This window comes from Diceros bicornis, chromosome 35 (assembly GCF_020826845.1).
Source record: "Diceros bicornis minor isolate mBicDic1 chromosome 35, mDicBic1.mat.cur, whole genome shotgun sequence".
NCBI lineage: Eukaryota > Metazoa > Chordata > Mammalia > Perissodactyla > Rhinocerotidae > Diceros > Diceros bicornis.
Window position 1 is genome coordinate 10574610 of NC_080774.1, and position 26277 is coordinate 10600886.

The 26277-nt window shown below is 38.8% G+C and overlaps 1 protein-coding gene across 1 annotated transcript in view; it reads left to right on the forward strand.

Annotated features, from left to right (window-relative positions):
• The window catches only part of PTPN11 (protein tyrosine phosphatase non-receptor type 11), an 89479-nt gene that overhangs the window by 11455 nt on the left and 51747 nt on the right, over positions 1-26277 (forward strand). Inside the window, exons 2-5 of the mRNA XM_058531456.1 lie at positions 13057-13179; positions 20263-20457; positions 22143-22335; positions 25435-25551. Coding sequence (XP_058387439.1) covers positions 13057-13179; positions 20263-20457; positions 22143-22335; positions 25435-25551 — 628 coding nt within the window. The remainder of the gene's footprint in view (positions 1-13056; positions 13180-20262; positions 20458-22142; positions 22336-25434; positions 25552-26277) is intronic.

A 26277-nucleotide genomic window follows, 5' to 3' on the forward strand; every position in this document is an offset into this window, starting at 1 on the left:
CTTGCAGGGTCCTGTTAAATTCTGTCACTTTATTCTAAGTATTTTATGCTTACTAAAAACTAAATTCCTAGTTCCAAAGGTGAAACTCTAAGGGCTGATTCTGTGCTAGGCATTTTATATGTATTAATTTATTTCCATCTCACAACAGTGCTGTGAATTGTTTTTCTAGGCATAGCAAGAAACCCAGAAGCCATAAAGGAAAAATCTGATAAATTTAACCATGCCCAAGATGAATTTCTGTGGGGAAAAAAATACCACAGAGTAAAAAGAGAAAAAAGCCAAGACAAATATTTGCCACACACATAATAAAGAATCACTTTCTGGTTATACAGGAGCTCCTATAAATGAGTAAGAAAAAAAATCCGGTAGAAAATGAACAAGGACAAACTGATAACTCAACGAAAAGGAAAAAAAGTGGTCTGAAAACTTGAAAAAGTGCTCAGTCTCACATAGAAATGCAAACTAGGTACCGTTTTCCGTAAATCAGATAGACCAAGATGAAAAAGTTTGGTAATATATGTAGTGTTGGCAAAAGTGAGAGGAAGCAGGGGCTTTTTACATTTATGGGAGTCGAAACTGGTACCTTCTTTTGAGTACAGTTTGGCAAATTCATCAGAGTTAAAAAAATCTCTTGACAAAGCAATTTTATTTCTGAAAATTTAATGTATAGATATACTTGTAAAAACGTGTAAAGATGATTGTAAAGGATGTGTTCTGCTGCATTATTTGTAATGAAAACCTAGGAATAATATAAATGTCCTACAATAGGGATTAAATTATGGATGGTACATTCTTACAATGCAATATTGTATAGCCACTTAAGAGAATATTTATATTCTGATATAGAAAGATCTTCACATTTTCGTAATTGAAAATATTGGGGTGTAGATCCAGAGAATTCCGTCTGTGTGTGTGTGTGTGTTACACAGGCAGGCATGGAGGGAGTTGTGTGTTTGCACGCATGCACACGTAGGTAAGTATATATATGTATATGCATGAGACAGTTCTTAAAGATTAGGAAACTGGTAACTGTAGTTCTGACGAGCGCAACTGGGAGTCTGAGGGAAGCCTGGGCTTTTTCTTTGAATTTGGTGCCCACCTGTGCTATTATAATAAATGAATTAAAAAGATTTTAGAAAGTTTATATTTGTCTTCTCAACAAGATCCAAAAGGACGTTGATTCTGTAAAAAATTGGAGCAGCCTGAAGTAGCTAGCTGAGATAAGGAAAGATCAAATGGGAATGAAAAACAGGATAAGCAATAAAAAGATCTTGATAGAAGTGTACATAGTGCACTTGAGGCTGCCATCACAGTGGTGAGGAAGAGGACAGACCTGAGAAATTCTCTTAGAACCTACTTTTAAAATAGAAAGAAGGGGCCCGCCCAGTGGCGTAGTGGTTAAGTTCACGTGCTCCGGTGGCCTGGGGTTCACGGGTTTGGATCCCTGGTGCGGACCTGCACACCACTTATCAAGCCATGCTGTGGCGGCGTCCCACATATAAAGTAGAGGAAGATGGGCACGGATGTTAGCCCAGGGTCAGTCTTCCTCAGCAAAAAGAGGAGAATTGGCAACAGATGTTAGCTCAGGGCCAGTGTTCCTCACAAACAAAACAAAACAAAACAAAAACAAAAACCCAGAAGTAAGAGTTGACGATGGTGACAGTAAGGGAACAGGTCCACAGATAGATCGTGGCGGGCCAGGCAGGATGACCGGTATTTAAAAATGCAGTAACTGCTGAGCCTGCAGTAGTTCATTTAGTGAAGACTAGTGATGGAGGACACTGGGAGAGAGCAACACTTCACCTTCCATAGAGGGGAGACAAAAATTATTTTCTTTTCGTTCATTTCATTAACCCAATAATTGTGGGTTTAAGGGTGTTTTTGAAATACTACAATATAACCATCATTCTAAGTTTAAAATAATTAGAATCTTATGAGAATTAGGAATAGTGTGTCTGCCTTCCGTATCATGGAAGTAGCTGTCTTTATCTGGTAGAAGTGTTATATTTGCTTCATGAAAGGAAGTAGTAAGTTTTCCTTTCTTTTTGATTCTCTGGATAATTTATAGAGCATTGGGATTATCTGGTCTTTGAAAGTTTGGTAGAATTCCGTTTTAAAGTCATCTGGGCCTGATGCTTTTCTGTGAAATAGTTTTTTAATTTCTTTCTCTATTTTTCTATAGAAATTGATTTTCCTAAGTTTTCTTTCCAGTGGAATCAATTTTGGTAGTCGGTATTTCCCTGGAAAATTATCCATTTCACCTAGATTTTCTAATTTATTTGTACAGCAGTCTGCAAAATAGTCTCTTATTTTTTAAAATTTCTTCTGTTTCGATGGTTATTTCCCCCTTGTCGTATCTTATTTTGTGTATTTGTGATTTCTCTTGTTTTTCTCCCTGATCAAGTTTACTAGTGGTTTGTCTATTCTGTTAATTTAAATAAGCAGAATTTTTATTTATTAATTGGATCTACTATTTTTTCTTTGATTTTGCTTTTATCTTTATAAAATATATTTCCTTTCTTGAGCTATCCTTTGTCCTTTTTCTAGTACTTTTTTTGAGCTGGGACTTTATTTTTATTCTTTTATATTTTTTATTACTGTTAGTGTTTGGTGTAGTGAATTTTCCTCTGATGACTCCGTTAGATGTATCACATAGATGCTGATATGTAGTGTTTTCATGGACATTATTTCTTACAAATTGTGTAATTTAAGTTTGTATTTCCCCCCTTTTTTGTGAGGAAGATCAGCACTGAGCTAATATACATGCCTATCCTCCTCTTTTTTCTGAGGAAGACTGGCCCTGGGCTAACATCTGTGCCCATCTTCCTCTATTTTGTATGGGACGCCGCCACAGCACGGCCTGACAAGCGGTGCATCGGTACGTGCCCGGGGATCCGAACCTGGGCCACCAGCAGTGGAGCGTGCGCACTTAACCGCTACACCATGGGCCGGCCCTGTATTTCCCTTTTTACCCAAGAGTTGTTTAATGGAAATTTTTAAAATTTTCAGGTGGAAGGACTTTTCTGTTTTTTGGTTTTGTTAGTGGAGTTCAATTTCATTGCATTGTAGTATTGTATTGTGTAATATTTCTACTTTATGGAGGTTACTGTTCTCTTTGTGACCTAATATATATGATCAATTTTTATGGAGATGCTCTGGACACTTGAGAAAAATGTCTATTCTGTGTCATCAAGGTGTGGAGTTCAATATATGCTCATAAGATCTACGCTATTATTTATGTTGTTTAGATTTTGTATCCCCTTACCTATTTTTTTGTCCACTTGATCTATCTGGTATTGAATGTGGTGTATTCAAGTCTCCTATTGTTAGTGTGTTTTTATCTATGTTTCCTTGAATAGCCTGTAGTTTTTGCTTCATAAAGGTGGTTGCTGTGCTGTTTGGTACATAAATATTTGTAAGTGTTGTATCTTCACTATGGATGGTCAGTCTCTTTTAATAGATAACAAACTGATTCATATTTATGACTGATAGGTTTGGTATCAACTCTATCATAATATTTTATAATTATATGTATTGTGTTTTCTTTGCATTGTTTCTCACAAGATGTATCTTCTGTACTTTTTTGTTGAAAACAGCTTTTTCAGGGGTATTTGGGAAAGTTTGTGTTTTTGTTCTAGTGGTCACCTTTGTGCTTACACCTTTTTGAATGTCCTTAGCCCTCTGTTTTCTTATTTAACTTTTATTATCTGGCTCATCAGATTTTTTTCATTATCCTTTAACACCATCTTTTGCCTATTGCCTATACAACGAATTTTTTTCTATTTTCCTTCCCCTTTTCCCATTTTCTAGTTGCAATATTTCTACTTTGTCACAATATATAACTGTTGTACGTTAGTTTTCTGCCCTCTTTCCCATCTTTGTTTTAGTCTTACACATTCATTTATATATTCTTAAATGCTCACCATCAGTTATTTTGTGGATATTTCTTACCATTTAGTTACATGAAGCTTACCCTCTAGTAGATTGATCAGAAAAGACTGATAAGTACAGCATTCCCTTAGTTCTTGTATGTTGAAACCTGTTTTTCTCTAGCTTTGATAGTTGAAGGATAACTTGGCTGGATGTAAAATTCTTGGTTTACACTTTCTTTGATTGAGTTTTTAAAAAATGCTGTTCCATTTGTCAACTTGCTTTGTATGTTGGCTTTGAAAAGTCTGATGCTAATCTATTTTGTTTCCTCTAGTAAGTTATTTAATTGTTTTTCCTGGAGGCATTGAGAATTCTTTTTTCCTTTGTCTTTGAAGCCTAATAGTTTCATTAGAATATGTGTCAGGGTGATTGTTCTGTGTTAATTTTCCCAAGGACCTAGTGGGCCCTTGCAGTATGTAGGTTCTCATCTCAGTTTATTTGTTTTGTCAATTTAGTTTCAAATATTAGTTCTGTTCCATTGTTTTGTTTTTCTAATTTTCCAATTATATGTATGTTGTTTCTTCTTTGCCTGTTTTTGATATTAACCACTTTCTCTCAGATCCTTTTTACTTCTTTCTTCATTATATTTTTATTCTCTTGGTTCTTTTCCTGCCTTTCTTCAATGCTACTTATTAAATTTTCATTTGAGCCTATCTCCCTTGGGCACTTTATAATTTAGTCTTCATTTCTTACATGATTTTATTTTTTTTCTTCCTTTTCCTGAGTTCAGTCAACTCCTTTTTTACTTCTTCCTGCTTTTTGTCCATTTCTGTTAACTTTTAAATTTCTTATTTGGAATGTTTTTTTCATATCCCAAAATGCTTGTTCAAGTATATTTAATTAAGATGGGAGTGTCATCTTTCTTCATGGTTGTTTATCTGGGGCTAGTTTTCAACAGCTGAGATGTGTGACTCTTCTTTTCTTTTTTTTTTTGTAGTGTACAATCTTTGTATAGACATTCACTTTTTTTCCTGTTCATTTTGTGGATCCTAAATGTTTTACAGATTCCTAGTTCAATGGCATCGTCTGTCAGTGTAGAAAAGTCTAGGATTTTTAGTGGATTTGTGTATGTATTTGTGTGATGGGGGAGAGTTTATTTATCCCCTGATTTTTTTTTTTTGTTTTGCGGAACCCTAAATTTCTCCCTTCTTCCCTTCCTTTTGTCACCTAATTGCCAAATGGAGCCTCTCTCTTGTTGGCCTTTTTCTTTCCCAGAGAGCATGCATTTTTAACACTGCCCCTGGAATCATGCTCCTTCCCTATAATAAGATTATTTATTTATTTTTCCCCCCAAAGCCCCAGTAGATAGGGGCTATGTCATATGTGTATGTCATAGCTGCACATCCTTCTAGTTGCTGTATGTGGGACGTGGCCTCAGCATGGCCAGAGAAGCGGTGCGTCGGTGCGCGCCCGGGATCCGAACCCGGGCCGCCAGCAGCAGAGCACACGCACTTAACCGCTAAGCCACGGGGCCGGCCTGACGCTCCTTCCCTATAAACAGGGCTCTGATCTACCAGAAAACTTTTTCAGTATTTTTCACACTCCAGGTGGATTTTGTTTTTCTGGAGGTGGTTTTAGAGCAGTTTTAGGCCTTCCACTAACTCCTCTGCCACTAGATCTCTCTGCCATGTAGTTTTTCTCAGAAAGCCTTTGCTTGGCACAAAGGCTTGCAGTAGGAGGATGAGATCCCTCACTGAGATTTAGTATGTTTTCTTTCTGAACTTACAGGCAATTTGGAAGTTTGGGCCTTTTCTATCTTCTACGCACGTTGAGGGAGTGGTTTTTGTGTATTTTTATTTGTTGTTATTATTATTTCCATTCTGTATTGTTTTTGAAGGATCTGTGGGGAGATGTGGATTTAGGCAGTCACTGTTGTTCTTGGCTCCTGTGAAATCCAGGCACTGTTCTAGACACTTTGTAAATATATATATATTTTTTTTTTGTGAGGAAGATCAGCGGGCTAACATCTGATACCAATCCTCCTCTTTTTTCTGAGGAAGACTGGCCCTGAGCTAACATCCGTGCCCATCTTTCTCTACTTTATATGGGACGCTGCCACAGCATGGCTCGACAAGCAGTGCGTCGGTGCGTGCCCAGGATCTGAACCGGCGAACCCCAGGCCACCGCAGTGGAGCATGCGCACTTAACCGCTTGCGCCACCAGGCTGGCCCTACACTTTGTAAATATTAACTCATTTTATCCTCTCAATAACCCTATGACTCAGTGCTGTTACTATTCCTTATTTATTTATTGATTGATTGATTGAGGAAGATCAGTCCTGAGCTAACATCAACGCCAGTCCTCCTCTTTTTTGCTGAGGAAGACTGGCCCTGGACTAACATCCATGCCCATCTTCCTCTACTTTATATGGGGTGCCGCCACAGCATGGCCTGACAAGCGGTGCATCAGTGTGCACCCGGGATCTGAACCTGGCCCGCCAACAGCGGAGCGCGAGCACTTAACCACTATGCCACAGGGCCGGCCCCTTCTTTTTTTTTTTTTTTTTTTTAAAAACCATAAATCCAATGTTCTGAAAAAATTTGTTTCCAAGCCTGTGTTTATTAAATGATGATTAGTTTTCCCATTTTTGTTTCTTCCTCTAAGGAATATGTGCCACTCAGCTTCAGACTACCACACCAAGTAACTTAATTGTTTTGCAGCCAAAAGCAAAAAGATTTGACATTTTAATTAGCTTATGTGGGTAGACAAATTGAGCATTAATGTAAGATTTCATTATACTTTTTGACAAGTTATAAATAACTGGAAGCCGTCTATCACTACCTTTTGATTCCCTAGGGCTATGGGGATCCAGATGGGAACCATAGATCAAAGAACCTGTGGACAAGATTTAAAAGAAAATGAATAGTTTCAATAATCATACTGAATGCAAAAGTATGGGATGCTGGAATGATAGGTATCTAATGAAGTGAGGTTGAGTTTTCCCTGGGCGAAATTCTGTCTTGATCTTCTGACGAGCTCTCAGAGGAAGTAAAAAGCAAACTAGTATTTTTTCCCTTTGATCTGAGCCTTGTGATTTTTCTCTAGGACAATCAGAATGATGATTAGATTTCCCTCAAAACTCTAGTAAGATGCTATAGGAAAAATTAAAAATAAAATAAATTTTTATTTTTAATTCCTGTTGTTTCCTGTTGGAAACAACAGGAATGTTGATAGACTACATCTGGATTCTTGTTTTTTCTGATTATTTCTTGTCAGAACAATCCTACATTTATTATTATGATTTTCAATAATAATATCTAACATTTAGTGCAGAGTATGTACCAGACACTAGGATGACAAAGCATCTCAGATTTAACACGTACCAAATCCAACACTTGATTTTCCTCTCTCCACCCTTTTTGCATCTCTGTACGTGGTACCTCCAACCTTCCAGTTGGCTAGGCCCCAAACCTAGGAGTCATTCTTCCTCCTTTCCTTCTTTCCCGTCCCATATGCAATCCACTAGGAAATCCCGTTGGCTACCCTTAAAACACTCTGAGTTGGACTGTTGATCACTCTCCTGCTGCTGCCACCTCAGTCCTTGGCACCATCATTTTTTGCCTGGATTATCGCAGTACCTTTCTTAACTGACCTGTGTGCTTCTATCTTTGCACAGTAGCTTGAAAGATGATTTTTAAATATGTCAGATCATGTTGCTTCTCTGCCTAAAACACTCCAGTCCTTTCCCATTTCCAAAAAAATAAAGGCTGAAGTGTTTACGGTGTCCTCCAAGGCCCTGCATCATCTGACTTGTCATTACCTCACTGGCCTCATCTCCTACTCCTCTATCCTCTAGCGGTTCAGCTGCAACGCCGGTGGCCTCCTGTGTACTTAAGCGTGTCAAATGCAGTCCGCCCCTGTGACCTGGATCTTGCTCTTCCCCTTGCCTGCTGTGCTTCTCTCCTCTCCGGGCATGCACTGCATAACCACGCTTCACTCAACAACAGACCGCATATATGACGGTGGTCCCATGAGCTTAGTACCATAGAGCCTAAGTGTGTAGTAGGCTGTACTGTCTAGGTTTGCGTGAGTGTACTTACGATGTTCGCACAACAACGAAATTGCCTAGCGACGCGTTTCTCAGTATGTATCCCCGTCATTAAGTGACACGTGACTGCGTGTGTGCATGTTTCTGCCTCACTTCTTCCTGATTAAATCTGTTCGGGAAGGTCTGATCAAATGCTACGTTATCACTAAGGCCCTCCCCAACCAGCCCATGTAAGTAGCATCCACCCCATTCTCTCCACACTTCCTGTTCTCTTCACCCTGCCTTATTCCTCTTTGTAGCATTTATTACCATCTGACATTTTATTTACTTTTCTTTCTTTCTTTTCTGTCTCCTCCGTTATAAAGAAAGCTTCTTGAGGGCAGGGACGTTCTGTTAGCTACTGTGTCTTCAGTGCCTAGATACCTTGTCTGTGATAGGTGCTCAGTAAGTGTTTGTTGAGTGAATGAATTTAGTAAGCCTTCTTCTTTATTTTCCCAGTTTATTCTTTGTTTAAAAAAACAGCTTTAATGAGATATAGTTCGCATACCATATAATTCACCCTTTTAGAGTATACAGTTCAGTGGTTTTTAGTATGTTCACATACTGCAGTGATCACTACAATTTTAGGACATTTTTATCACCTTGAAAAGAAGCCCTGTACCCATTAGCTATCCCCCTTCTCTGAGCAAGCCCTAATCTCTATGGGCTTGCTTATTCTGGACACTTCACATCAATGGAATCATACAACATGTGACCTCTTGTGTCTGGCTTCTTTCATTTAGCATAATATTTTCAAGGTTCATCCAAATTGTAGCATTTATTAATACTTCCTTTTAATGGCTGAATAATATTCCATTGTATGGATTTTTAGTTTATTCCTTTTTTTCAATTGAAATATAATTGACATACAATATTATATTAATTTCAGTTGTACAACATAGTGATTTGACATGTACATTATGAAATGATCACCACAAGTCGAGTAACCATCTGTCATCATACAAATTTATTACAATATTATTGACTGTATTCCCTATGCTGTATGTTATATCCCTGTGACTTATTTATTTTATAACTGGAAGTTTGTATCTGTAAATCCCCTTCACCTATTTTGCCCATCCTCCACCCCCCTGGATTCCCAGTTTATTCTTAAAATGAACCTAACAATTAGCATTTCCATTTTGAGGAATCCGAGGTAGAAAGAACTTGCGTGGGTCACAGAGTTAGTAAGTGGTAGAGCTCAGATGTGCATCTAGGTCTGTGTGGTCAGAGCCCTAACTGTAACGCTGTGCAGCTGTCTCTGTCCTTAATGCACAGGTTATGACAGCTCTTCGTCCTTGCATCTCTGTCTTCTTCACTGTTGTAAAACACTTTAGTTGGGGGCCAATATTTGTTGAGAAGTCTCTTAAAAGTTCATTTTATTGTCAGTACCAGAACTCTACATTTAATATTGACTTAAGTTCCTGGGAGGATTGAATTAGCCTATAAAGGTCCACGATAATTTGACTTTGGAAATTACTCTTCTTACCACCAATCTTGTTGACATTTGGGATCCATGAGGGAAATTTTGCTGGATACTAGAGAGGGTGAAGTGGATGCCATCCATGGTGGACTTCGTTTTTTGTGTGTTTTCCAAAACTTTTTATTTTGAAATAATTTCAAATTTACACAAATGTTGCAAGAATAGTACAAAGAACTTCTGTTTACTTTTCACCCAGATTTATCCATTAACATTGTATCACATTTGCCTTTTTTCTCTCTCTCTTTCTATATATATACATACACACACACACAGTATATATAATTTTATTCTGAACTGTTTGAGAGTAAGTTGCAGACATGATGTCTTATAATCCCAAAATACTTCAGTGTGTATTTACTAAAAACAAGGACAATCACACACATAATCACAGTACCCTCATCAAAATCAGGAAATTTACGTTACAACAGTACTATCATCAAATTCCTACCCCCCTTTCAAATTGTTTCTGTAATGTCCTTTATAGCAAAAGACAAAACAAACAACAACAAAAACCCTTCTTTTCCCTTTGCCTCCTTTCCCTCTGGTTCCTGATACGGTCCAGAAAGAATCATGCATTGTGTTACTTGTGTCTTGTTACTGTTACTGGCCTGTAATCTGGAAAGTTCTTTGATTCCCTCCACCCCCTTCTTTCATGGTTTTGACATTTTTGAAGAGTACGTGCCAGTTAGTTTGTAGAATGTCACTCATTTTGGGTTTGTCTGATGCTCCTCGCAATTAGATTAGGTAATGTATTTTTGGCAGGAATATCACAGAAATGACAGTATGTTCTTCTCGGTGCATGATGTCAGGAGGGACGTGATGTCAGTTTAACCCATAGCTGGTGATGTTAACTGTTATCAGTTCGTTAAGATAGTATCTGTCAAATTCTTCACGGTGAAGTTCATCAGTAATTTTTACTTGTTAATTAACAAGTAATTAATAAGCATTTTGTGGGGAGGTACTTTGAGTTGCTATAAATATCCTGTCCCTCCTGAAAAGTTCACCCCCTAGTTTTTGCATCCATTGACGATTCATTTTTTTAAAAAATTATTTTATTGAGGTCACTATAACATTGTGTATGTTTCAGTTTCTGTATAGACTGCATTGTTTACCACCAACAGTCCAGTTTTTATCCATCACCATCCGTTGATGATTCTTGCCTGAACTATTAATATGGTGGTTACCAAATGGTGATTTTCAAATTTTATTATTCCCTCTATATTTATTATATGTGATTCTTTGTGATTCTACTGTAATGAGCTTTCCTTTTCTCCCCAGGTATTTATTTATTTATTTATTTATTTATTTATTTATTTATGGTGAGGAAGATCAGCCCTGAACTAACATCCATTGCCAGTCCTCCTCTTTTTGCTCAGGAAGATTGGCCCTGAGCTAACATCTGTGCCCATCTTCCTCTGTTTTGTATACGGGATGCCACCACAGCATGGCTTGATGAGCGGCGCATAGGACCGCACCGGGATTCGAAGCTACAAACCCCGGGCTGCTGAAGTGGAACATGTGAACTTAACCACTACGCCACCAGGCTGGCCCCCATGTATTTTTTTTTAATTGTGGTTAAATATATATAACATAAAACTTAATCATTTAAACAATTTTTTTAAATAATTTTATTTATTTATTTTTTCCCCCAAAGCCCCAGTAGATAGTTGTATGTCATAGCTGCACATCCTTTTAGTTGCTGTATGTGGGACGCGGCCTCAGCATGGCCGGAGAAGCAGCGTGTCGGTGCGTGCCCGGGATCCGAACCTGGGCCGCCAGCAGCAGAGCGTGCGCACTTAACCGCTAAGCCACGGGGCCGGCCCCAATTTTTAAGTGTACAATTCTGTGGCATTAAGTACATTCATATTGTTGTGCAACCATCACCACCATCCATCTCCAGACTATCTTCATCTTCCCAACTGAAACTCTGTACCCATTAAACAATAACTCCCCATTGCCTCCTCCCCTCAGCCCGTCACCCACCATTCTATTTTCTGTCTTTTTTAAATTTGACTACTCTAGGTACCTCATATAAGTAGAATCATATAGTATTTGTCCGTTTGTGACTCGTGTATTTCACTTAGCATAGTGTCTTCAAGATTCATCCATGTTGTAGCATATGTCGGAATTTCCTTCCTTCCCTGTTTTTTTTTTTTTTTGACGAAGATTGGCCCTGAGCTAACATCTGTTGCCAATCTTCCTCCTTTTTTCTTTTTTCTCCCCAAAGCCCAAGTAGATAGTTGCATGTCAGTTGTACATCCTTCTAGTTGCTCTGTGTGGGACACCGCCTCAGCATGGCTCGATGAGCAGTGTGTAGGTCCGTGCCCAGGATCCAAACCCTGGGCCATCAAAGCAGAGCATGCGAACTCAACCTCTACACCACTGGGCCAGCCCTAGAATTTCCTTCCTTTTTAAGGATCAATAATGTTCCACTGATGTATGTAATCACATTTTGTTTATCCATTTATCGTTGATGGACACTTGGGTTGCTTCCACCTTTTTTTGGCTATTGTGGATAATACTGCTATGAACATGGATGTGCACATATCTGTTTGAGTCCCTACTTTCAGTTTTTTTGGTATATACTCAGAAGGGGAATTTCTGGATCATATGGTAATTCTGTGTTTAATTTTTTGAGGAACTTCTGTTTTTAAAAATTAATATCTGTATGGACTCTTGGTTTCCTATTTTTTTTCAATGTAATTGAAAATCCGTTACTATCATTGTTTATTTTGAGGTACAAATTGTCCCTAATTTGGCCAGGAGGAGGCCCTTTAAGCTGGCTCCTGGATCCTTTTGACATGTTCTCATGAGAGCTCTTTTGTATTGTGACACAATAAGATGTTCCAAGCTCATCTTACTGTTACTGCCCCAGCCCTGGAATCAGCTGTCCAAGGAGAACAGTTCCTTTTATTGGAGAACAGTATTTAGAAACCAAAATAAGGGTGCTGGGTATGCTGATTGCTGCTGGGGTGTCGTTGCTTCCAGGCCCTTTCAGAAGAGGGCGTGAGAAGATGTATATGTATGTGTGCATGTATACTTATACACACATACACAGAAATGTACGTCTATATTTCTCTATATATCTGTCTCCATGTGTATATTCAAAACTAGAGTTTGCATTGATACCTCCAGTTTCAGTCTAACACCACAGGGTTTATTCTGGATTCTCCCTTTCCATACTTGTATTTCCCTCATCAACAGTGAGAAACCTGGCTCCCATTATCCTCAATATGCTTACTTATTTATTAAGTAGTTTATTTATTTATTTACTTACTTATTTGCTCTGTCCGACTTCATGTGCTCAATTTTCTAACCATATGGACTGTCTTTTTGGGCCTGGCCCCACCAGGTGCAATGGTTTAATACCCATACCCCTAGCCCCAGTCCCACGGACCGTGCCTCCAGCCCCACCTACTGTGCTCCCAGGATCCCAGGCCCCTGCCAAGAGGAAGGCATGGAGGGGAGGTGACCAAGGAGAAGAGGGAGAGGGGCAGGGGAGGTCTTGATTTGTATTGTTCTTACTCACTCATGGGCATTTTAGCTGTGAGGGTGTGGAAAGTAGTGCTGACAGTCATCTGTTTTCATTGCTCTCTCTCTTTCTCTCTCTCTCAAGATGGTTTCATCCCAACATCACTGGCGTGGAGGCAGAAAACCTGCTGTTGACAAGAGGAGTTGATGGCAGTTTTTTGGCCAGGCCCAGTAAAAGTAACCCTGGAGACTTCACACTTTCCGTTAGGTAAGTTGGAAGTGAAAAAGAATCCTGCGAGTGTTTGCCAGGTAGGAAATGGTGAAACCACACTTGGACGACTGGTTCCCCTCGTTGAGAGTTTGAAGGCCGGCCTGCTGCCCTGGGGTGAGGCCTGGCCCGCAGATCACACGTGATTCAAGCCTGCTTTTGGGGTTCAGGGCGTGAGAGTGGGAGCTTCCCAAGTCAGCTGGAGGGACGTGATGGTGGGCATTTCTTCTCTTCTGAGAGACCCCCGAGGGTGAGTTGCAGCAGACCATGAGGGCTTAACAAGTTCCTAAGCCATCCACTGCTTGATCCTGGTTCCACTCATTCTGACCTGGTTCCCTGCCTTTTTCCTTTCCCTTCTGTTGATTTCTTAATGAGAAAAATACTTTTTAAGAGCTTCTTCAGATGGCTTTTCTTTTTCAAGAAATAAAACATCACTGAGGAAGTTGTGGTCCCGTTTGTTCCCGTGGCAGTCCCATCCCCTCCCTCTTTCCCCAAAGGAAACCGCCATCGAGAGGTTGGCATATATCCTTCCTGAGCATATTTTTATACTTGTACTGCATTTGTGCTATGTGTGAACAATATAAAGTTGCTTTGTGTGTTTTTAAAATTTACATAAATGGCTTTATAATATATCTATTATTCTGCAAGTACCTTTTAAAGTTTTTGAGTTCTGCACTGGTACATATAGATCTAATTATTAATTTTAATGGCTATGTAATATTTGAGTGGTGTGAATGTACCACATTTTATCCAGTCCCCTGTCGTTAGACATTTTTACTTCTAAATTTTTTTGAACAGTATGTCCAACATCCTGTTACATATCCCTTTGGGCGGATGTGAGAGAGATTTTCTAGTAATTGACTTTCTCTTATATACTTATTCTCCTTCCTCTAGCTCATTTCAGGAGCTAGAACTGAATTGCTTTATGAATTTGCTTTTATTATTGTTATTTTTAAATAAAGAAGTAAGTAAAACATGTTCTTGAGGATTTATTTAGGATCCCCTTGGGACTTGGGAAGTCCCTTTTTGGCATTGATTAGTTTCTTGAGGAGCCACTGTCGTCGGCTTTTACTTCAGTCTTAGCACAAGGGGTGGATGGAAGTCTTGATGAAGTCTTCAGGAGTTCTAACTTACAATTTTATGACATTTGAGCTGTAAGAGTTTGGATGGAGATTATATGATGATGATGATGGTGATGATCATAGTAAACATTATTGGGGACTTGACATATATACCAGGCCATCGTGCTAAGCACTCTATACATATCATTTTATTTAATTTTCCCAACAACCTATGAATAAGTGCTAGTGTTATCTTCATTTTACAGGTGAGTAAGCACAGAGGTTAAGTTAGTAAGCTAGTCTCATAGCCAGTAAGCAGCAGAGCCAGGACTACAGAACTGGTGGGTTTCTTTTTTTCTGTTTCCTCAACTTTTTATTTTGAGAAATTTCAGACCTATAGAAAAGTTTAAAGATGAGTGTAGTGAACACCCACATTCCCTTCACCTATTCACATTATGCCATATTTGCTCTTTTTGAGTGTGTGTATGTGTGTATGTGTATACTTTTTTTCCGCTGAACTTTTTGAAAATAAGTTGCAGGTATCAGGACATTATTTTTATTTTATTTTATTTTTTGGTGAGGAAGATTGGCCCCTGAGCTAACATCTATTGCCAGTATTCCTCTTTTTGCTGAGGAAGGTTAGCCCTGAGCTAACAGCTGTGCCTATCTTCCTCTATTTGTATGTGGGACGCCACCACAGCATGGCTTGGTAAGTGGTGCGTAGGTCTGTGCCTGGAATCTGAACCCTTGAGCCCCGGGCTGCCGAAGCGGAGTGTGCGAACTTAACCACTACGCCACCAGGCTGGCCCCAGGGCACTTATTTTTATCTCTGAGTACTTCAGTGTGTATGTCCTATGAACAAGGACATTCTCCTGTATAATTACAATATCATTATTATATATAATAAATTTTAATATTGATTTAATAATATTGTCTAATATAGTGTCCATATTAAAATTTTCCTCATTATTTTAATAATGGCTTTTGAAGTAGTTGAAAACCCCAAACCCCCCAGACTAGATTCAGGAGCTAGTCAAGGATCACTCGTTGCATTTAATTTTTATGTTTCTAGGCTCCTTTAATCTGGAACAGCCCACTCTCCTGACCTTTTTTTTTTTCCTTCCCTCTTTTGGCTTTTTGGCATTGATATTTAGGCTAGTTATTTCATAGATTGTCCTCCAATCTGGATTTGCTGATGGTTTCCTCATTTTTAGATTCAGAGTAAACATTTTTGGCAAGCATGCTATGGAGATGATATTAGATCCACTCCATTATTTCACGTCAGAAAGCACGTAATATCTATTTACCCCTTCTTTTGGTGGTATTCAGTTTAATCACTTGGTTGAAGTGTTTACCAGATTTTTCTGTTATAAAGGTGCCTTTTTCCTTTTGTAATTAATCAGTGGTCAGTGAGATGTTAGTTTGTGAGTATGTGAAGACTGCTTCCCCAACACATTTTCGTTTAATGTTTTTAGCATGCAGTGTTGAATTTTATCTGAATAAATTATTATATTGGCAATTGAAAAATTACTATTTTTCTAATTCTGTTATTTCTTCTACATTTATTAGTTGGCATTCTTCTAGAAAGAAGTGTTCCAATCCTCCACCTCTCCTTATTATTTTTGAGTATCACTATGGATTCATGGATCTTTCTTTTTTATCTAGTGCATTATAATTCATTGGCATCATTATTATTATTTTTTTATTGTGAAATTTTTTTCTTTTTTTTAATTGTGAAATTTTTGTTGTACATTATTGTTTGTCAGTCACCATATAAATGCATCCCTCCACCCCTTGTGCCCACGCCCCCACCCCCCTTGCCCCTGGTAACCACCAAACAGTTCTATCTGTCCGTGTGTTGGTTTATCTTCCACATATGAGTGAAAATCATGCAGTGTTTGTCTTTCTCTTTCTGGCTTGTTTCACCATTATTATTATTATTATTTTTCGTGTGTGTGTGTGTGTGTGTGTGTGTGTGTGTGTGTGTGTGTGTGTATGAGGAAGACCAGCCCTAAGCTAACATCTGATGCCAATCCTCTTCTTTTTTGCTGAGGAAGACTGGCCCTGGGCTAACATCTGTGCCCATCTTCCTCTACTTTATATGGGACGCCGCCACTGCATGGCTTAACAAGCGGTGCGTCGGTGTGCACCCAGGATCTGAACTGGCGAACCCCGGGCCGCTGCAGCGGAGTGCGTGCACTTAACTGCTTGCGCCACCAGGCTGGCCCCTCACCATTATTATTTTTGATGTTCAGTTTGCCCCAAATTTGGCCGGTGTGGCTCCTATATCCTTTTGACATTTCCCCAGTAGTCTTTGAATACGTCCTTGCTTTGTGGCTCTATGAGATGTTTCAGGCCACTTTTATAGTTTTTTTCTCCAAACCTGGAATCACTCATTTCTCTCAGGAGCCCTGATTCCTTTAGTGGGGAATGGTATTTAGAAACCAAGATTTAGACGCTAGGTGTATTTATTGCTTCTAGGCGCTTACGGTAGACAAAACTGGGAAATAAATATTTATATATTTAAAACCAAGTGTTCTTACTGATAGTTCCAGTTCAACCGAACTTTCTCGCCTTTTCCCAGTCCACATTTGTATTTCCTTTCTCCTCTAGGGAGAAGTATGGTTCCCGGCAGCATCAGTATATGACCTCATTTGGCCAATCCTATAATACAAAAATAGTTCCAGAGTTACTATACCACTGTCATTTCTAATTACAAACCCATTAAGTGAAGTTCATGATTTCTTTGGAGTCTTTTTGTTCTTAGAATATATCCCACTAAGGGTGTACAGTTCAGTACTGTTCAAATGTACTGGGATTAATTTTCTGTGAAGTTATGAACTGGCTACAAAGTTAGATTCATTTCTTTCTGTTTGTATTCAGTTTTTTGTTACGTATTCATCTTTTTTGATCCCTGTTGATTTAATTTTGTTTTTTAAATATGTGAAACATTTACAAGATTTAAGAATCAAACTATATAAATAGGTATATTCTGAGAAATCTCCTTCTTATCCGTACTCGTTGGCACCGTATTTCTATCCATCCCTATAGGTAACCACTTCCATTAATTTCTGGTCTATTTTTTTGTGTTTCTTTTTATACAGGAAGTAGAATACTAAATATACTTCTTTGTAGTTTAGTTTTTTCACTTACAGAAATCTTTTAGTGATCTCATCATTTTAGTCAACTGCATAGCGTATAACTTTATACAATTTCCTACAGATGGGAATTTAGTTGCTTCCAGTATTTTACAGTGATATATAATGCCGCAGAGATTATGATAACATTTTGCATATGTTTCATGCTTTTGGAAATCTATCCGCAGGATGAATTCCTGGCAGTGAGATAGGTGGGGCAGAGAGTAAATGTATATACAGTAGAGTTTTTCCAAATTCACCTTCGTGGTGATTGTATCGTTTTGCACTCCCACCAGTGTGTGAAGGTGCCTGTTTTGCCACAGCTTCCCAGTTGAATGCTGTCAGGCTTTCCATTTTTGCCAACCTGATAGTTGAGAAATGGTATCTCAGTGATTTTTTAATTTTCATTTTCTTATGATTGAAGTTGAACATCTTTTAATAAGTTTAAAGGCTATTTATATATCTTTTTTGTGAACTGTCTTAGACCAGTGTTTTCAGCAACTCCTCAACACTGCCAAGTATCACGTTTTATATATTCCCTTATATATATTCATATATATATTATAGACACTGTTATATGTGTGTGTGTGTGCACCTGTGTGTGTGTGTGTATGTGCATGCATGCATGTGTGATGAGTTTATTGTCCTGGTTCTCTGCAGGCAATCTAACCTTTTTTGTTATGTGCCCATGCTGAAAAATTGATGATTATGTTGCCTTATATTCAGTTAGTCAAGGAAGATCCTCTTTTCAATTTTGAGAAAAAAAATACAGAAAAGTACAAAAAATTACGTGCAATCACCCATGTTGTATTTACTGCCAGTCATTTTTTTCTTAAAAATAAAATATAAAATAAAGCAAAATTTCCCTTTACTCACCACCCTCGATCCCGTTCTTCCCTTTGTCCCAGAGGCAGCTACTATCGTGAGTTTGGTGTATTTCTCTCTAGTTCATTAAAAAAGAAGTATGTATTTATAATACAATAAAGAATGTAATATGTAAATGGTACTATAATACTTATAATGATAATATATAATACATATATATGTGTTTGTATGTCTGTGTTATGGATAATATATATAGTATTACTTGTGTGTGTTCTTAAATTTTCATAAATGGTCCATGCTAAGCATGTCATTCTGCATTGTGCTGCTTTTGTGCAGTCTCTCGTTTTTGAGATCGCTCTGTGTTGCTGTGTATTGAGCTAGTCCATACCTGAAGGATCTGTCTTTGTGTTGTGTCATTAAGTAAAGGCCAGAAATAGAAAGCTCAGGTGTTAAAATATAGTCGGGTGTAGCTGGGGGAGAGTGACCAGAAGTGCCTTTTTTACCCGCTAGAAAAGATTGCCACCAAAAATTAGAAGTAGATAATTGTCAGTAACATCATGGGATGATTTTTCTTACTTCCCATTTTACTTTTTCTTTGGTAGAAATTTGTTTATATTTTCCAGAGACTTCATCAATAATGCTTCAGAGTCAGACTAAAAATAAATATAGACCTATGGTTACCATTTTGGGGTTTCCACATCCGTTCGTTGGGTCCCTAAAGGTGATAAAAGGTATCCTTGAGGTGTATGTAGTAGTTCAGAAAACCAAATGGAAATCATAGTCAGGCTGCCTATGCTAACTTAAATACCAAGTTTTAGAAGCTTTTGGTCAGTGTTATGTCAACTCAGTTGGATAACATACTAGCTGTCTCATGCCGGAAACTCTATTATATGTGTCTTTAAAATGATTTTTTAAGAAACAGTTGCATATAGTATCTTAGATGAACAGTGAGATGAATTTTGACAAATATATTTATTCATGTAACCAACCCCCCAGTCAAAATATAGAGCATTTCCATCGCCCTAGAAAGTTCTTTTGTGCTCCTTTCCAATCTCCCTCCCTCTACGAGGCAAACACTATTCTCATTTCTATCCCCATAGACTAGTTTTGCTTGTTCTACAATTTCATATAAATGAAGTCATGCAATATATATTCTTTTGTGTCTGGCTTCTTTCTCCTAACATAATGTTTTTGAGATTCATCAATGTTGTTGTATGTATCAGTGGTTCTTTTTTTTTTATTGCTCTGTGTTATTCCATTGTATGAGTATGCAACTATATTTATCCATTTTGGTGATAAATATTTGAGTTTTCAATTTATTTCCAATACAAATAAGGCTGCAATGAATGTTTTTGTACAAGTCTTTTGGTAGCCAAACAGTTTCATTTCTTTTGGGCAAAATACTTAGGAGTGGGGCCGGCCCCGTGGCTTAGCGGTTAAGTGCACGCGCTCCGCTGCTGGCGGCCCGGGTTCGGATCCCGGGTGCGCACCGACGCATCGCTCCTCGGGCCGTGCTGAGGCCGCGTCCCACATACAGCAACTAGAAGGATGTGCAGCTATGACATACAACTATCTACTGGGGCTTTGGGGGAAAAAATAAATAAAATAAAATAAAATAAAATAAATCTTTAAAAAAAAAAAAAAGGATCCAGAAGGATCTCAACAGGCTGGAGTGACAAGGTGGCATGAAGAAATGTCAGAGGGATAAATGCTGGGTCCCAAAAAAAAAAATACTTAGGAGTGGATTTTTTCTATGTCTAACTTTGTGTGTTTTGATTAATTAATGATGAGAAAAATTGTCAATATATGCAATCTGACGGGTGAGACTTTCAAAATAGAAGTCGTACAAGGAAAGGAAACTAATAAACAGAGCCCTTTGTGTTGAAATGGTTGACTCTGCTTATTTCACTCATTCTGTTTGTTACAGGAGAAGTGAAAACTCATTCCTTGGGTTGTTTTAATATTTAGGTGAAATCTGATCCTGAATATGAGATCCATTTTTACCAGTGTAGCTCTTTATTTGTTTTTTTTCCCCTCCCCTTTCTAATGGACTATTGTAGAAGAAATGGAGCTGTCACCCACATCAAGATTCAGAACACTGGGGATTACTATGACTTGTATGGAGGGGAGAAGTTTGCCACTTTGGCTGAGCTGGTCCAGTATTACATGGAACATCATGGGCAATTAAAAGAGAAGAATGGAGATGTTATTGAGCTCAAATATCCTCTGAACTGTGCAGATCCTACCTCTGAAAGGTCAGTGACACTTTAGTAACTGCAGAGTGTCTCGTGCCACAGATGTTATGTGAGTGCATTACGGGGGTTTGGCTTGTATCTGTTTCTCACGCTGTAAAAGTTTTACTAAAGTAAGAATAATAGGATCAGATTATTCTCAGAGTGCCCTTTTCTTGCAAAAGCTTCAATCAGTGTTTATTACACTTATTCTACAGGAGTCTCAGACTATTCCTGTATATTCTTGGTACGTGTAGTAATTTTAAGATTATTGAACGTCAGCTGATAATCTTTGAGAGTTGCGAGAGGAAAACAAATGATAATTGGAGACACCAGAATAGCTGCAGTTCCCTGTACTAGCTTACTAGCTTCCGACCAGTTATTCAGCAGTGCCACCAACAGATGTCAGTTTAGGCTCAGAAGTGGAAAAGCAGAGAACTCAGAGGGTCAGATTTTTCATCAGTTCTTCTATGTTATATCCACAAATGTGTGAGAATGCCCTTGCTTAAAGGGAATTGTATTACTTCAGAGATTCTGTCCCCCACGTTGGAACTAAGCTGACGAAAGCTGGGGCTTGACTTATTTGTATTGATTTTATTGGTTTTCTGCATTCCCAGTCTCCTCTCTGACTCAGTATAAATTCAGGGTCTCTTAATCAGGTTAGTATATTTTGGATCTTCAGGTAGGTTTCTTCAATTTGCACCTTCATGTCAATGCAATTATATGCTGATAATTTGTTTCTCCAGCCACCACTATAGCCTCAAGCAAAAAGTTGTCAGCCAACTTGGTGCAGTTTATTTCTGAATTTTACTCTGTTGAGTTGAGGGTGGATGAAAAATAACTTGGAGTATATTCCTTTAGTGATGAGCCGTTAACATTATCTGCCACGGTAGTGCTTGCTTTCTTACCAAGATCCTAAAGCCATTAATATTATAAATATGACTATGTTAAGATGTTTTCTATAGTAACTTGGAGCAGTGTGGTCTCCAAGTCTGTCCTTGGATGGCCTTCATCAGGACTCTGGTGTGCTGGTTAAAAATGCAGATTGCTGGGCCCCAGTCAGACTTAGTGTATTGATATCTCTGGTTGGAAGGCATGGGAATTCACATTTTTAGCAAAATCGCTCACTCAAGTCTTTTGTGCATTAAAGTTTGAAATGATAACCCAGTATACAGTCCAAAGATGTTGACAGCAACCTTGAAGGCTGTTGAAGTATAGGTTGGAAATATGGAAAAATTTGGAATGCTGGAATTAATTTATAATGAAAATCCTTTTTTATGTGGTGTTCACATGCCAAAGCAAGGGCAAACATTCAAAGGATTCTCTGTCTCTACCATGACTTTCTATTGTAACTTCTTTAAATGGTTGTGATTAAATAGTTGGTCCTTTTAGAGTTGAGCAATGGAGAAATGACAAATTTCATTTTTAAAAATGGAAAATGTAAAAGAAAATAGGAAAGACTGAGGACCTTTGTCTCCAGGTGCCTGTGGGCTCATTTAAGAAGTTTAGTGGTCATTCTTGACATCTTTATCATTTTTTCTGCCTTTTTGAGATGCAAGTTCTATCTTATGTGGGATTGATCAATGTCTTGGAGGAAAGTGTCTGTTTTTAATTGTGTTTAGGAGAGCTGACTAAATATAGTAGTTTCATGAAAGAATATTGTGAACCCATGGCAGAACTCAATTCATTTTCATTTTAAAAAATTTTAGGTGGTTTCATGGACACCTCTCTGGGAAAGAAGCAGAGAAATTATTAACTGAGAAAGGAAAACACGGCAGCTTCCTTGTGCGAGAGAGCCAAAGCCACCCTGGAGATTTTGTTCTCTCTGTCCGAACTGGTGATGACAAAGGAGAGAGCAATGACGGCAAGTCTAAAGTGACCCATGTCATGATCCGCTGTCAGGTAAAGCCCCAATTGAGTGATAGGTCTGGCAGAATGTCGTCTTGGGGTGATTTTTCTGCTGGGAAAAGATACACACCATCACTTCCAAAGTCAGATTTTCTTTGCTGGTTTAGTCAAGGGCTTCTGCACTTTTAGTACATTGTTTATTGTGTTTCATCATTTCAGAACTTCATTAAATTATTTATTTCCAGTCTCTGTCTAGCAGATTAAGTCGTGCCTCGGTGCATCACCTTCTGCCCTGCAGGATCTAGTCTGGTCATGCTTGATTGCAGCTAGAGTCGGCCTCAGTCTCAATTTCTAAAAGGATGGCCTTGGCTCCTCCTTCAGGTTGTCACAATCTAGCCTGTGACTGCATTTGCCTTCATATCACAGAGTTCCTGCATTAAGGCTGGGATGATTGAACTCACTATTTCTTGATTTTAATATGGTGACTGGACCAAGGAGGTTGATTCTTGGTCAACTACATCAAACTTTGTTTTGATGTAATTTCCTAAATAGTAACTGTCTATTCACTTATTGCTTCAGTTAATAAAATTTTTAAAAAAAGCTTTATTGAAATATAATTCACACACCATACAATTCACCCTAAAAGTGGACAATTCAGTGGTTTTTAGTATATTTACAAATTATGCAACCTCCAACATTAATTCCAGAACATTTTCGTCACCCCAAAAAGAAACCCTGTGTCCATTACCAGTCAGTCCCTATTTTTTTTCCCCTCTCCTCAGCTCTTAGTAACCACTAATCTACTTTTTGTTTCTATGGATTTGCCTATTTTGGATGTCTCATATAGAGGGAATCATGTAATATGTGTCCTTTTGTGTCTGGCTTCTGTTACTTAGCATTCTGTTTGCAAAGTTTATCCATGTTATAGGATGTATCAGTAAACTCTTTGTTGTCAAATATTCCATTATGTGGATATACCACATTTTGTTTATCCATTAAAAAATTGATGGACATTGTGGCTATTATGAATAATGCTGCTGTGAACATTTGTGTACAAGTTTTTGTGATATTCTCTGTTTGATGAGATATCATGCCCATGTTTTATTTAAATTTGTAAAATATAGTTTCCTTTAATTTTTCGAATATATTTATACTAGCTGATTTAAAGTCTGTCTGGGCTTTCTCAAGGATAGTTTCTATTGAGTGCTCCCCACCTCCGTGTATGGGCCATAACTTTCCTGTTTCTTTGCGTCTCATGATTTTTTGCTGGAAACTAGACATTTTAAATAATATAATGTGGGAACTCTGGAAATCAGATGCCTTCCTTTCCCTGGGTTTGTTGTTGCTACTTTTTATTGTTGCTGTGTGTGTGTTTTGTGACTTTCTTGTATTCTTTGTCATGTACGCCTACTGAAGTTTTGCTTGTTTAGCTTAGTGGTCAGTTAATGATTGAACAGAGATTTCCTTAAATGCCTTGAACCATTAAGTCCGCCAGCCTTTGCCTGGGGGGCTCTGTGTGTGTGTGTTGGGGCACGCCTTCAGCACTCTGGCAGCTTAAAACTCTGACTTAGCCTTCACTTCCTGCTTGCACAGAACCTCAAGGTCAGCTAGAGGTGAAGATTAGGGCCTTCTTGGATCTTTTCTGGACTCCACACAGCCCTGCACATACACGTGGCCTTCTAGATTCTCAAGAATATTTGGAGGTTTTCAGAGCCCCCGATGGATGTTGCCTAGATTTTCCTTTTAGGTTTTTGGTTAGTCTCTTATTTGCCCTAAGTGGTATTGCTGCTTTAACAGCCGTGATATTAAACAATTGCTGCTGATTGTTTTTAGCAGATGCCCTGAAGACAGGGCTGAGTGAGCTCTAAGTCAGTTAAATAAAGACAAGCTCTGAAAACAGGCCTTTTCCAAGGAGCTGCTAAACAGGCCAAATAGTGATAATTCTCTTGGGATAGGTCCCTTGAGTGAGCTCCAGATCCATTCTGTGCCCTCTGGTTGTGCTAGATTGCTTGTTTTCATAGCCACTGTGGTTACGAGGCTGTTGGTTTTCAAGGCTACCAAGAAGCTGGGGAGGACGGGTGGGAATAAGGCAAGTTACAAGGCCACAGTTTGTTCTGCACAGATTGAATCTTCAAGATGCAATCATTTTTCTTGCATAATGCTCCTTGAACTGTTGAAAGTTCTTGGTTAGTTTTCAGAATTCTGAAAAAGTTGATGATAATTTTTGCCAATTTTCTTGTTACTTTTCTGGAAGAGCAGATTTTCAGATGTCCTTGCTCTGTCATTCTGAAAGTGCTTCTCCCCCTCCTCCCCAGTTTTATTTTTTTTATTTATTATTTTTTTTGTGAGGAAGATCAGTCCTAAGCTAACATCCATGCCAATCCTCCTCTTTTTGCTGAGGAAGACCGGCCCTGAGCTAACATCTATTGCCAAGCCTCCTCCTTTTTTTCCCTTTTTCTCCCCAAAGCCCCAGTAGGTAGTTGTATGTCATAGCTGCACATCCTTCTAGTTGCTGTATGTGGGACGCAGCCTCAGCGTGGCCGGAGAAGTGGTGTGTCAGTGTGCGCCCGGGATCCGAACCCAGGCTGCCAGTAGCGGAGCGTGCGCACTTAACCGCTAAGCCACGGAGCCGGCCCTAAATAGACTATTCTGATCTCCTTGTCAGAAAAAATTTCCTGGTCTCTGTTTATGATTTCCCGTTTAAATTTTCATTAGAAATGAAAGTAAGAGTGTGTATATTGGGCTTCAGTGCTGCCTCACCGCCTTGGGGTTTGTTGTTTTTCAGAAAGAAATAGTTATTTACCTTCTATTCGGCAGCCTTGTTATGTATAGTCACTTAGCCTGGAGTATAAGTAAATAGTAAAGAATACTGTTTTTCATTATTTCAGCTATTTAGTGAACTTATGAAGGAGAAACTTTTTTGTGCCCTAGTTAATGTTGGATACTTTTTTAGAGCTTCTCACACCTCACAGTGAACTCTTTGACATTCGGTCAGCCTCTCCGTTTTCATCATCTTTGTTGCTTCCTTCCTTTGTGCTCCTACAGCTGTTTGATCTTTCCATTACTGAGGGAGAGTTAGTCTTTGTACTTCAGTTGCGAAAAACAGTAACTTAACATAAAGGTCATAAACGTAATTTTTTTTTTCTTTGAAAGGAATTGAAATATGATGTTGGTGGAGGAGAACGGTTTGATTCTTTGACAGATCTTGTGGAGCATTACAAGAAGAATCCCATGGTAGAAACACTGGGCACAGTATTACAACTCAAGCAGGTGAGCACATTGGAAAGCTAAAGCTCCATCTTCTTCGAGAGTTAAAAAAATCCTAATATAGGGGCTGGCCCTGTGGTGCAGCAGTTAAGTTCGTGTGCTCTGCTTTAGTGGCCTGGAGTTCGCAGGTTTGGATCCTAGGCACGGACCTACGCACTGCTTACTGAGCCATGCTGTGGCAGGCGTCCCACATATAAAATAGAGGAGGATGGGCACGGGTGTTAGCCCAGGGCCAATCTTCCTCAGCAAAAAGAGGAGGATTGGCAATGGATGTTGGCTTAGGGCTAACCTTTCTCACCAAAAAAAAAAAAAAAAAAAAAAAAAAAATCCTAATATAGAATATTCTAAATATATAGAAATAGAATAGTATCATGAACCTCCATGTACCCATCACCCAGCTTCAGTTATGATCAACTCATCAAATATTGTTTTGTTTATTACTCTACTCTTGTGGTATTTGGAAACAAATTCCAGAAATTACATCATTTCCATGATTATCTCCATATGTATCTCTAAAAGGCCTTATAGAGTTTTTTTCCCCCCCAAAGCCCCAGTAGATAGTTGTATGTCATAGCTGCACATCCTTGTAGTTGCTGTATGTGGGACACGGCCTCAGCATGGCCGGAGAAGCGGTGCGTCGGTGTGCGCCCGGGATCCGAACCCGGGCCGCCAGCAGCGGAGCGCGCACACTTAACCGCTAAGCCACAGGGCCAGCCCCTTATAGAGTGT